This window comes from Ambystoma mexicanum, chromosome 9 (assembly GCF_040938575.1).
Source record: "Ambystoma mexicanum isolate Mex_15411 chromosome 9, UKY_AmexF1_1, whole genome shotgun sequence".
NCBI classification, from domain to species: domain Eukaryota; kingdom Metazoa; phylum Chordata; class Amphibia; order Caudata; family Ambystomatidae; genus Ambystoma; species Ambystoma mexicanum.
Genome location: NC_090931.1, coordinates 1129455355 through 1129469572, shown reverse-complemented (window position 1 = coordinate 1129469572; position 14218 = coordinate 1129455355). Strand labels below are relative to the sequence as shown.

Sequence of the window (14218 nt, the reverse complement as noted above, 5' to 3'; positions counted from 1 at the left end):
ATCCTCCGTCGGGGTCCGTGGTAACCTCGTCCTTATCTCAGTAGATAAGGATTGGATCGTCAACAAAATGGCCGCCGAGCTATCCTGGGGCTCGGGCAATGGCTGCGACAGGCGGGATGGCTGCTCCACTGGGCCCTCGTCGTCGCCATCGTTGCTATCTTCGATTACATCAGCAGGAACCATCCCCTGGGATCAAACCTTCTCGAACCTCTCGTTGAGGCCTTTCACGGTTTCCACCAGATCCTCCTCGGAGGCTGAATCCAAGTCCGTAATGGTCACCGCGCCCCCCCCCTCTTTTTCCACCAGGGTCTTCACGGGGGTCTTAACGATGGGCTGGAAATAGGATTCCCTCTGCTGTGGCAGGGAAACTCTGGGCCCCAAGGCCGCCTCCACTGGCGTAGTCTCTGCCGGCTTCGACAACCTAGATAGCGGCCTTTGCTGGGTGGATCAAGGCCCTCACCACCTTAGGTGCGTCCTGGGCCTTTGCTTTGGTGGGGGGAGGGTCATCGCCTCGCTCCCCCCTCGGCTCCCTTCGAGATCGACCGGGGCCTCTCCAGAAGCTTACACGGGTTCTCTGACTTCCTCTTCCCCGAACCAGAGCGCTGGCTGGTGGTTGATCGTGCCGGGGAAGTCGCGCCCTGCTTGGCAGCCGAAGATCCCGACCTTTTGGCGTTCCCGGTCCCCGCGGACTCGCGGTGCTTGGCCTTCTGTTGGGCCCCCGTCGCCGGGGCGCCCTCACAGGACTTAGAAGACCGCTCAGACTTTTTCTTCACCTTCTCACCTGCTGTGCCCTTCTCCAGCCAGGTGGCGAGGCAGGAACGACGATCTTGCTTGGTCCGTTCCGACAGGTTCTTGCAGAACACACAGTCCTTCTCCACGTGCGTCTTGAAGGCAGTAGAGACATCTCGAATGCTCGTCCTCCTTGAAAACAATTTGCAATCCGCATCCCGGGCAGCTCCTGAACAGTCCTGGGCCATGCCGTTGAGGTAGGCCTTAGATCTTCTGGAACCTCCGAGAAGCGTAACTCGACAAAAACTTCACCCTTGAGGGGCGTAGAAGAATTCCGAAATGGGTCCCCGTTATCGGAAGTGGAAACGGTGGAGCTCGAGGCTCGATTAAACCGAAAAAATGAGAAAATCTCTTGAAAAAGCGCAAAAACGCAGTAAAAGCTCGAGAGCTAAAGCACGAGGACTCCCACACTTGAACGTGCAGTAAAAATCTGAGGATGGCTGCCAGGGGAGGGGCTTAGGGAGAGGGCAGTCATTGGCTGGGGGCAGTATGACCCAGAGATCAGTGATTGGTTACTACTAAGAAAGATAGATCAGAAACGAAACTGATACTGATTTTTTCTTTACCGAGGATTCCCAGCCTGACGACGGGGAATATACACAAGCATGTGAATCCATGCCAGACCCCATGCTGGAGAAATTGACATATATATAAAAAAAAAAAAAAAGAGAACTTGAGTCGCAAATAAACCCTTTGCTAATGTGTAAATGCAGACAGTGCCAATACGAAAAAAGCAGAAAGAAGTCAATATATCAAGCAGATACATAAGCCAATATAATATAAAAGCAGCTTTTGGAGCAGGTGGAAAACCTCAATAAGCAGAGGTCCAGGCAGGGGAATCTACCGGGCAGTCACAAGTCTGTGGACATTAGAAGTCCTGGTATAAGAGTACATCAGGCAATCTCAAGTTTGTGAAGCAGAAGTCCTGGCAGGGGAGTATGCCAGGCAATTGAAGAAGATTGCGTTAAACAAGAAAGAAATCAAACAGTTGTTGTGCAAGTGTTGTGCTTGGCCAAGAGAGGCCCAAAGAACAGTTTTATATGAAAAACCTCAAGGAGTAAAGAAAAGTCCAGGGGAAGGGAACTACCCTATGGAACCAAGAACTTCATCCTTGAGAAACTTTTGTTCACACATCCTTTTCCTTTACGAACACTTGTGCTAACCACTTAAGGTTAAAGACAACTCCCCTTTTCACCTTAGAGTTAAGTTTGTAGTATGAGGGTATATAACTTTGAACACAGGAATGTTTTGGTTTTGATACCCTGACACAGACAGATCATTTGTTTTTGTTTCGGTAGGGAAAATCCTCTTAGAACAGGGTCAGAGAGGCCTTTATTTTCAATAAGTCTATAACCAAAAACATAGCAAACGTGCGTCCGTCTTTCATTCCAGACTCTTAACGTCTAGCAGCACTGCATTTTTGGCTAGTTTTCAGCTGCATTTTTTGATGTTTTGCTGGGAGACTTCCACTGCAGAGGTATTTTCACCACAATATTTTACAGACATTTTTGTTGGCAACCTTTTCACTGGATAGCGTAAAAAAATGTGGAGACTCAGACAAGGATAGATCTCTGATGACGCAGCTCTCTGCTGCGGTGAAGAAAGGTCTTTAAATCACAGCATGCTTCTTCATATCATCCCCATTTTGACATTGCAAGTTCAGACAGTGCTTAAGCTTGGGATGTTGCACCTGGATTACGCCAACAGTGCTTACCTGGGAAACCCAAAATATGCCATACACGGTTTGAAACGTGTACACAATACTGCAGCCCTAACCCTCTACCACCACATGCCTCTTGATCACATCAAGACTGACTCCTCTCCTTGAATTGGCTGGTGGTGGAATACGTTGTGTTTTTCAAGATCCCATGCATGGTCCACAGGACCAACAATAACTTGGGCACAGCAGTTTCTAGTTTAAAATTACCATGGGTTGTTAAAAATCCCTATGTATGAAAGTGAAAGAGCCAACAGTCATGTCTTTACCGCAGAGGCTTTTGAGGCCCCACCTCTCAAGCAAAACAAGAACCCAGTGCTGTGACTGGTGATGCATGGGTAGAGTAGCAAAGGGGTAACTGTCAAACAAAAGCCATCTAAAAAAGACAGCTTTATTTGAGTCCGCTTTCTCAGACCCACGTGCATATGCAGTCTAGACTAGTTGTGAAAGAGGAGGAGAGCAGGAAAAAAGAGAAACATGCTTTAACTTGTCCAGGATCATGATCGATATCAGAAAGCGTTTACAAGCCTTTGAGCGAAGAGACAATAATATTGCACAAGGAACATTTATTTCAGATAACGAGTTTTCCCGAGAAGCCCCTTTCCATCTGTTATTTCAAATTCACACAGAGTGTGCTATACTATTAAGATATTTTGCTTGATTCTTCTACCCTGCTCCCCCCACACCCCACTCAAGCCTATTTCTGCAGGAGTCTGTCCTCATACATTCTGGTTTCACCATCACCGTCTTGTGGACAATGCTGGATTTGACTTTTATGGACTTCATTCTTTCATGGTGCGTCACCCTTTCTCAACTCTCATGCTGAACTTCTTTTGCATCTTGTACTCATGGTGGCCCTGAATCATGCTGTTCCCATCTTCATCTTGTATCCTGGCTTGCAACATTATGTGTTACTACTGACTTCTGCAATTGTATTCACTCTCCCCTCTTGCTTCTCCACTCTTTTGACTGCTAACTCTCTCCTCCTTTCCCTTCTCCCTTTTCCTATCTCCTCCCCTTACATTCTTCTATGCACTTACTCCATCAGAATTGTCCCTAGACCAAGTATGATAGCAACCTCGTCTGTCTCCTCCTCCCTCCCCTTACTGGTTTTTTCCTCCCCAACCCCCTCCGGCACTATCTGAAATGTCGTCAGGCCTAATATGATAGTCGCTTGTTTTGTTCCTCCCCTACCTTTCTGCACCCCTCTCCCTCACTTCTTGTTTTTTTTTGGCTCTACCAGAAATGTCGTCAGGCCTAGTACAGAAGTCGCCTGTCTGTTTCCATTTCCTTCTCACTGTCCCCCTCCCTTCCATATCTATGTTTTAGCTCTTGCACTATCTGAAATGTCGTCAGGCCGAGTACGATAGTTAATTTCACATCCTTACTGTTCATGGCCTGTAAGAATGTCATTGTTTTTTCCCTTGTTCCCTCCCTTGGCTTGAAGCGCTTTGAAACACATTGTGTATAGGCGCTATATAAATAATCTATCATATCATAGATCCATTGAGTGAATGAGAAAAAATATAGAGCACAATTATGAACAGAACAGTTAGTTCTGTGAGCTAATTTACAGTGAACTGTAGTCAACAGGAATACTAAGCAACAAAACATGGTCACTTACTGCTAAACCGGAGGATGGATCAATGAAGTCAGCCCAGTAGCCCTCACCACGCAAAGCATAGCAGATTTCTTTGGCACCATTAATGAACTAAATAAGGAAAAATACATTTTAATTTAAATGAATGAAATAGCACATTTATGTAAGCAATACAGAAGTACATTGTAAATTAAGAACACGTGCGTTTCCACATTCCCCAACAAGTGAATTACAGATCTAGATTGTGGTAGGAAAAAGGGTTCTATGTGATCATTTCACTTTTCGTAGGTCGCCCAACAAAAAGACAGTTTTTTTCTGCCGATTTTGGGTAGCCTACAAAAAGCGAAAACCGACATTGCCCCCCCCCCACCCGCATCCTCCCCCACCCCGCCACGACGAAATTTGTTAAAGATCAGGGAGTTTCACCCCCAGAACCCGCCTCCATCAGCAGCCCCCCCACTCCCCAAAATTAAACAAACAAAAAAAACGCAGCACACACAAACAGACACACCTGTTCACTGTCGCAGCCGCTTATGGGTCCTTAAGTGCCTGTTAGCCCCTCGTGTGCGTTGGAGGGGTTGTGACAGCTCGATTTAGAAAGACCGCTCCGTGCGGTCACAGAGCGGTCGTTCTAAATTATTTTGGTGAACAGATCTTTATAAAAAGATCTTTTCACCTGGAACGCGAAAAAGCACTTAACCCGTTTATGGCAGGAAGTTGAATAGAACAACAAAAACAGTACTGGATGCGTCAGAATGTCAAAAGTAAAAAAAAGCAAACCATATCAAAGTGGTAATACTGTGTTAAAAATACTGTTAAAATTATAATAATGAAGGAAGTTACATTTTATTTCATCCTTCATCATCGGAAGTTTGTGCCAATAGATTTGAACATTTCAGACATGAAGCCTGGCTTTTTAAAAAATGTGCTCAGTATTCTATATGAGAAAGTGAAGAGCAGCACTGTGTTAGACTGTGGGCTGAAACACTTGAAACCATCTTTCACAATACAAGCTTGAGACAGAGACTAGAAGCTTTCCATATCAACAAACAGCACTAGAAGTGCACAAAGAACAAAAAAGTGTGGAGAGCGCCTCACAATGATACTCTGAATGCAGCTTGCACATCAAGGATCTTTTACAATAACAAGGTTTGCCAGGGTGTTTCTGCTCACTATAGAAGGGCTTGGGTGCCTGGTCATGTCAGTTTGTTTAAATCTGCCCCCTACAGGCTCTCTGAATGAATCAGTAATTGTCCTACTCTGCAAATCTCAAGTTTTGCAATTTCTTATTATCCGTTACCGTCGTTTTTCAATAGGATTTCCAAGATGCACAATTTATTTTCACTACGTTTCCCATGGTACACAATTTCATACTGTCAATGTCTCTGGAGCTCATTCTCAGGGGGTGCACCATTTCCTAGCCTGTATCTAGAAACTAGTTTCTCATCAGATTCAATGCGTCCTGTTTCTCACTAGGAAATTGAAAACGTGCAACAGTGTCTCAATCGATTCTTCTGTGGAATCCCAACAGTGCACTTCTCAAAGTGGCCTTTGAACTTGCAACAGTGTGTAATTAAAAGTTACTCACCGTAGTGACTAGAGTACTCATAGTCCCAAGTCCCCTTTCCTCCACCCTTGTGGGTGTCCCTAGGCTGTGGACTGTAGCGGTGAGCTTCCCCTTTAAATTTAGTAAGGCGCGCAGCCCTGGACATCGGACCTCCAACTAGCCCGCCCCATCAGCGCCTCACCTCGGTCCCCTTTTGACACTTCGGACGCAGGTAAACCTGGCTATGCTGTTATTTTAGCTCTGGGTATACTTGCAGGGGAAGGTGGGTGGGACGTATGGGGTAAAGGGGACTTAGGACTACGAGTACCCTAGTCACTACAGTGAGTAGCTATTATTACTCATATGTCCTGTCCCGTTTCCACCATCAGTGTGATTTTTTCCATCTAAACAAGAGAACTGGATGGAGCTGACAATTTAGCTCGATACAAGGTTCCTGAGAACCGGCTGTCCAAACTCTGCATCCCTCCTGGAACTGGTGTCCAGAGAGTAGTGTCTGCAGAACAAGGACAGCGTGGCCCAAGTCACCACCTCGCCGATTACCTCCTAGGGGGCGTGCCTTGGAAAAGATACTGCAGTCGCTTTGGCCTTTACCGCATGGACATGGATACCCGGAGGCACCTTTTTAACAGTAGCCGCGTAGGCCTTCAATATGGTCAGGACCTTCTACTGAGCAATGGAGGCCTTGTATGCCTGGGTGCCCTCTGCTGCAGGTACTAATTCGATCACATCTTTCGTCAACAGGACAAGAATTTCCTTTTGCAGGAGCAGATCTGGGACGGACATAGAATGGCCTCTTGAGGGGGTAATCTGGAGGTTTTCTCAGAAATGGGAGGCAATAGCCGCGGGCCAGTGTTTGAAGTGCCCAAACATCCAAGGTAATGCCCGCCAAATCTCGAGATGCTGAAACAGCCTCCCCCATCCCCACTAGTTTTGTGTGCTAAGGAATCAAGGGGGGAGGGGTCTTGAACATGCCCCTGCTGCAGCGGAGGATAAGGCAGCTGAGGCTGAAAGGGAGGTTCTTCCTCCTCTACCTATGGACCCACAGGGAGCCATTATCTAGCCCATTTGAGAAAAATGGCCTCTTCCCCTTGACACAGATTAATACAATCGAAAAGAAACACCCTCTCCAAGCATGCGCAGAACCCTGAGGTTGTGCAGGCTGGTGAATTGCCGCTCCTCGGGATTTTGCTGCTGCTTTTGAAGCTTGCAGCTTCTCCAAGCTATCATCAGCCTTTTCACCAATAACTGACACCCGTCAAAAGGCATGTCTGTTAGGCGTGTCTGTACATCAGGCTTCCTGACCCATGCAAACCGTCTTGACACTGTGCTGGCTGCCATTACTCTGCTAACTGAATCCGCAGAATCTAGCCCAGATTGTAACAATTGGCACATTGCCCCCTTGCCATCTTGGATCAAGTTTAAAAATCCATCCGGGGACAGGACGGAGGCTGTCGAGGGCCACGACTCAATGCTGCACAGCACCAGATACTTGAAAAAGAAATTTCGAAGCAAGCTGCAAGCAGACTTGATTATCAAAGATGAGTAATTCCTGGGAGGACACAATCCAGGCATTTGGCGCTCTGTGGGGAAGCACACATGTCAAGATCCGTGATGCCCCATATCTGGATGAGGCATGACATGGATCTGATGTGCAATTCCCACTCGTACACGTTGTAGTCCAACCCGCTCATCCTGCCCGCCTCCGCGTTGCTGTACCCGGGAGATGAACTGCTCTGATCCAGATCCCTTTGCGAAAGGGCCCATTGCCAGATTGAAACCGCCTCCATGCAGAGTGACGGTGACCTGGTCCCGCCCGGTTTGTTCAAGTAGAACATTGTGGTTGAATTGTCGGTGCAAATAGTGAGTGAGAAAAGCAGTTGGCTAGGCCAGTGGAGACACAGCTTAGGGTAAGCTAGAAGGGACAGGATAGAGAGAGGCCTGCTGAAACTTGGGCTCATACACTGGAAATTAAGCAGTGCAAATGACGTGAAGTTGCGAGGCCATCAGCTCAAATAAAAAAGCAAAAGACTTGATAAATATTTGAAAGACCCAGGTTGCAGGTGGGGCTAGAATATATAACCTTATCTGAAGAGAAACATCCAAGGCAAGATAGGTCCCAGAAAGGTCTTGCCCACCTCGCTGTATTGAGGCTGTTGACACATCCAACAGACCAAAGACAAAGAATCGAGATTGCAATGCAACCACTAGGACAAGTGTGGTCCGATGCAGTTCTTACAGGGGTAGCTGGTGTGTGGCCACCAGCATTATCCTACAACTCAGAACCAAGAAACAGATCAAGGCCAAGCCAGAATCAAAACCAAGATCACAGCTAAGACACCAGACCATAGCCAAGACGTAGTCCCCAAGCCATGACAAAGGACACACCATCATGAAACGTGTGCAGGGACAATTTAAACATGTGACTGGCAAAACAGAGCCCTGGGTGGAGGCCCATGAGTTTTTGTAACTAGACTTTGGGTAGGACTCCAGCCCTCCCGTTCTTTAAATCAATTAGGCCCTTTGACAGAGCATATATCAAATGTCCTTCCAGCCAGATGTTTCGTCTAGATTTACTTTCAATTGCCTTTTAGCTGCATACCATTTCTGTAGGCAATCAGCCAACACTGCGGGAGAACTCGAATGAGGCATAGCCCAGCTAACATAACAAGCCCAGGGGAGGGGGACTTCCTGACACTCAACATGTGGGAGGATCTTTGGGGGTTGGTATTCTGAGGAATACAAAAGACAGGGGCTGAGTAGAGCATCCCAACTTTGTTACGTTTTGCTTTTCTTCCTTCACTTCGAGTATCGGAATACAATTGCTAAGCGCATGCCCTTGAGTGTCAGAATCTTCTATGCCTTGCTATTTGTGACGTACCGCCCCCAAATAGAGGACACTAAAAACAGGCGAGAGGGTTGGGTGACCGGGGAGGTTTATACAGGGGAGCCCAAGTATACAGGTGTGTAATGAATGGTTTATGTACAAAGGGACATTGATCCAGTCCTGCATGTCCACCGCTTACCTTACGCTAAACCCCGCCCAAGATCTATTTCTTACTGCTAACCAACACAAGCCAACACCCTGTGATCCAGACCTAGCTCTCTGCTATAAATCTCTAGGGCTTCAAACCCCAACTGGTCCCCTGTGCCAAGTACCTTTGTCAAGGCGCAGAGGCAAGGCTACTGAAACATCCAGTTTCTGCCGGTCTCTGCTGTCGAGGCAATGAGGCTGCGATACCTGCTTCCCTAAACCATCGTCCTGCTATCAAACTGCACATTCTATTCCAAACTGCACATTCTATTCCAATGTAAGCCTGATTTCGTGCCCTCCCCGGGTCGCACTTCAGCCATACAAAGTCTGCTCGATATTCATATCTGCCCATTCATATGCCCTTCTAATTGCGATCGTACCATGTACGAGCCAGCCCATTGACAATTGCGCGATTTCTCCATCTATGCCCACTCGGGTATGCACCGCGGTCCCCTGCTGCCTTTCGCTGGAATGATATTTAACAATTATAATAATTTGAAGAGCACCTCCTCCACACCCTAAGCACCAACATCAAACCCACCTCAAAAGAATCCTCTTAGGAGATCTCAACCTAGGACTTAATGATCCTGCTGACATAAATGCTACTTCACTAGCCAACTCACTTAGAGCACTAGGATTCCTCCACTGTGTTGCTACCCCTACTCACTCCAAAGGCCGCACCTTGGATTGGATAGCGGACCTTAACTGCCAAATTGTTATGCTCACAAGTACAGTCTATCCCCGGGACCAACCACCATGCAATTTCTTTCACTAGGGCTCCGGTCACCCCACTCACACCACCACCGCCACTGTCTTGCCACCTACTATGGCACACAGCTCACGCAATTTACCCAAAGACAGCATTACACCCTTCCCTTACTGGCTACAATCAGAGATACCTCTCGACTCTAATCCTGACCTCCTAGCGGATCTATATGCCAAGACCTTGCTTAAAGCCGTAGACACTGTTGCACCCCGGGCCGCACCACTCACATTAACTCATGGGTTACGCCTGACCTCCTGGAACTCTGTGCAAAATAAAACGCACTGCAGAATCAAACTGGAGAAGCTCTCCCTATGACATTAGCAAGCAGCTATTCACAACTGCTGCCAAAACCTACAAACAAGTCATTTTATAGTCCAAATTGTGCACCTATAACACCAGAATAACTAACACTAAATCAAATACTCTTGAGATATTCACTATTCTCAGGGAGCGGGTATCCGCCGCCACCCCATCTATCAACATCACAAAAACGAAGTCTGGTGTACGGAGATCCAGAATGCTCTCCTAGCCAAACTAACTATTCTCCAAAAATAATAATCTTTGCTAAACAAGCCTCCATCTCCAACACCCTACACAGCCCCCCCTAACCCACACAACTCCCCCTCTAGCAAGCAGGATACCCTCCCTTTCCACTTCAAGCTGGTCATCCAATTGGAGGTCTCCTCCTTCCTGAAAGGGCTTAAACCATCAACATGTAAAGGGGATGTCTGCCTAGCAGCCATCATCAAAGACTGCACTGACACCTGTTAAGATGGATTTCTGAACTCTGTCCTGGAGGGGCAGAGGTTCAGAAGGCCAGCCTAGTTTCTTGGAACAGGGTAACCTCTGGACAAGCCAGACCAATCAGGGTAGCGATGGCGGCGGTCAAGACTAGGTCTCAAGAGGGGTGAGGGTGACTGAGAGCCCGCAATGAGCACACAATGCAAGGACGCTTACAAATTACTCCAGACAGGTGTTATATTAAAAATATAGACATTTATTACAAGGCCTTTGTAACATCGACCATAGTAAAGAATCACGGTAAAACTCCAATAAACCAACACATCTCAAGCAATACGATATATATACAAGACCAAGGGGTCTAAGGAATTAGAAGCACCAAATATGCAGACCACCTAGATGGGGAGGAAAACAGGCAGTGCAAGTAATCGTTAGACCCGGTTCGACATCAGAGGCCACCTAACTAGAAGGAAGTCCGAGCCCTACGAAGAGTGGAGCCTTGTGCTCAAAAGTAGCTGCCCACGCGGGTGCCAACAGGCCAAGGGGAGTCTCTTCAGGGAAATCAGGCAGTTCAGAGAGGTGAACAAAACGATGATGAACAGATCCCTGCTACTCAAGCGCATCCTCCACTTGTGGGCAGAAGCAGGGCGCGAGTGCGGAAAAGGGTTGCTGTTTAAGACAGCGATGGAAAGCCACAGGCTCCTGCGGGAGGACGACCGGTTAGGGTATTGACTACTCACCGGTCCCCGATGCAGACAACCCAGGCTTCTCCGGTTCAGTTTCGGTACTGGCAGGTTCAGATACGATCAGCAGGATGTCTCGACGCCGTGTAGATTCCGCAACAGCAGGAGTCAGGGTCGAGGGTGTCCCAAATGCAGCGAACACGCACAGCAGGGCAACACGACAACCGCATGTATTCCGGTCCCAACGCACACGTCTCACTTCAGACCTGGGAACGCCAAGTGTACGAATCGTGTGAGAGTGCCGAGGACTCGGAATTTAGCAGCAGTCAGACGACGGTGGCAGAGCAAGGTTCCTATGTAGGCTGGTCAGTCCACTGGATGGCCCAGGGACGCTTCCGAAGGCTTACGTACAGGATTTGGTGAAGATACCAAGAATAGTTTTTCCCAATATTCTAAAGGGTCGAAGCGCCAGTACAGGCCTTCTCGTACGATCAGAGGCAGAGGGGTCTCACAGGACGACAGCAGTGCAGGGTGCCAAACCTTCAGCCGGTCACCAGCGATTCCTCGACTCAGCTTCTTAGTTGCAGGATACTTGGTCCTTATCCTTCGTTCGTGAGAACTCAGGAGATCGACATGGTAGTGGGGTTTTCAGCCTCCTCTTATCCAAAGTTCCCTTCGCGCCAAAACGGAGAGGGCCCAATGGGAGATCCGATCACAAACACTCACACCATACGTGGACCTATCACGGACCACGGTGGTCCCAGGCATTCAGGACACTTTAGACTCTCTGGCACCCAGGATGTGTATTGGGAACAGACATCCCAGCCCACATCCTGGAGGGACACACAAGGCATGCAGAAGCCCGCAAAAGCGTTGTGTTTCGCTGGAAAGTGCATGACCAAATAAGGACTGCACCGGGTCGGCTCGACCTGGGGGAAGGTGAAGGGGCAAGACGGTCAGCGGACAGGACACAAAGAACCTAGTGGCATGGCCATTTTGGAGGCCAGGCCACCCATTTGGGCCAAACGCTGGAAGCGCGGTTAACATGGCAAAAAGGGGTTCAAAACACAAAGAAACGATAGCTGCCACCAGTCCCTTCCGTGACACACTTTGAACATTTCATGATAAGTCCAGCGAGAGTTTCTAGGGCCATTGGAATGACTAGAGACCCAAGAGCGCGGTAATGTAAGTTACGGTGCACTCTTGTTTCATGTTGCTCAAAAGCTGCAACATGAGGGAAGGACTAAGGGAAAGGAAGTCTCCCGGTACTGACCGTCTTAAGGGCATGTCAGTTTCCCTGTAAGAATTGAGCGAAAGCCCAGAGGAGTGCGGCGGAAGGCTGCGCTTCTCTGGCAAAGTCTAGATCAGGGTGTAAAACAACAGCAAAAAGTTTGGGGGTTGCCACATGGAAGGAAAATTACCTACAATTATGAAATCTTCCCTAACAACGCCGTAACCCCTTTTATCACCAAATTTATTAATGCCCGGTTCTCTTCATGCTGGGTTCCGGCTACTGTCAAGGAAGCCTGGTTGTTAAACCATAATCATATAGTGCCCCCTTATTATGAATATTGGCATAAGCCCATTTGCGTTACGCAGAAAACCGTGTTCGCAAAGTTCTGATTTTGGGTTAACTTCGCCGCCATTTTAAGACTCATTCGCCATTTTGAATAGGTTGACCGAGAGCAGACTCTTTAACCTATGTAAAGAAACCTTGCGCTTCATACGAACTGCCAATCAAGTGTTGGCCGCGCTCACAAGCCTCATGCTCGTATAAACACCGAAACAATGAAGAGTAAACTTCGATCATATGCTTTAGCAGAACTGCAATGTAGTGACTCTTGGAATAAGGCTTACCGTGGATCTGAGAACCTACAACATCATTGTATTTTCATGCACATGTAAACTTCCTTTGCATAGAACTCTAGCCCGCGAATTATTAACATGGAGAGAGGCTGGACAATATTGCAAAAATAGTATAAATATGTCTGTGTTTAGATGTCCAGCACTCTCACTCCACACTGCGTCGGCTGGTACACTCTGCGAGGTGTTGGGAGCCAGATAGCTATCTGTTTTTCTTTGTAAACTGTACAGTAATAAAAGATACTTGTATCTTTTCAGCCCGTCATTGGTTTATTTCATTTGTGGTACTAAGCCTCGATATTTCTTTGGTCTTTCAGATGGCGCCCGAATAGGAACCCTCAAGATTGATGCCAACTCGTTGAAAAGACGACGCAGCAATCAGACTGGAACAGTACTGCATGATCCGATGCCTGGACGGTGAGCATGCGGTCCGAGAAGGCATCTTGACGAGGGTCCACATATCGAGGCGGACAGTTTTGCTGAAATCACCAACCACAAGGGTCCTTTGTAATCCGATCGGACCTCCTCAGTCTTTTGTAATCAGGTGAGTCGTGCCCCGATTCCTAAGTATCCTGATATTTGGTTGCAGTTTTGTCCTCATGAGCACAAACGATGCCAGGTAATACCAGTGATCTGACATGCCTGGGAAATTGTCTGCCTGTTTCAGGGGTTTATTCCGCAGAGACAGACAATCTTTGGAATTTGGCCGACCAGCGCCACAGGGGGGGTCGCCGGCATGTACTATGTACTGTAAGTTCGGCATTGGTAGTATAGTATTCAACGATATTTGGCACAGACAAACTAGACCTGCTTCCGAATTTCAGTGGCCAGTCAATGGTAGTTTTCAGATTGCCCGTATAGAGTATTTAGAGTCCATATTGTCAAATAAAAAAGCTAGACCTGCAGCATTTGATGTAATTCAGAATTGGAAAAAAGAAGCTATGCAGCAACTTAAGAGTAAAGAGAAGCATGCACGTCGTCATATGTCTAATTCAGAAAAGGCATTATTATATGATCAGCAAAAACAGTCAGAGTCTGTTAGAAACATGGATAGGGCTTTTCAACTTGGTGTACAGAAAATATATCTGTCAAAGATTTTCATGTCTCAGATGAACTAATTGATAAACTGTTAAATGAACGTAGGCTTGGTGCCACTGCACCACCTCCTTATTTACCTCTTCCTGTTGTCTTACCTTTTCCCGCTGTTGTAGCTCCTCCCGTAGCTGTCCCTGTTCTTCCCGTTATTCCTCCGCCACCGGCTGTTGCTCCTTTTCCTATTGTCGTTTCTCCTTCTGTATCTCCACCTTTACCGACTATTACTGTTCCCATGATTCTGCCTTTATTGCCAGCGGTAGTGCTTCCACTACCTGTTGTACAGGATTTGTCTACTCTTTCTTTCCCAAGCGGTTCTGCTCCGCTTGTAGCCGATGAAGGGGCGAGTCGTGAATCAAAAGTAGTGAC

The 14218-nt window shown here is 47.4% G+C and overlaps 1 protein-coding gene across 2 annotated transcripts in view; it reads right to left on the bottom strand.

The window, feature by feature from the left end:
* Positions 1 to 14218, bottom strand: part of MMADHC (metabolism of cobalamin associated D) — a 193663-nt gene that overhangs the window by 44139 nt on the left and 135306 nt on the right. For both annotated transcript variants that reach the window (XM_069616494.1, XM_069616495.1), the window contains exon 7: positions 4131 to 4217. In XM_069616494.1, the coding sequence (XP_069472595.1) occupies positions 4131 to 4217 (87 nt within the window). The remainder of the gene's footprint in view (positions 1 to 4130; positions 4218 to 14218) is intronic.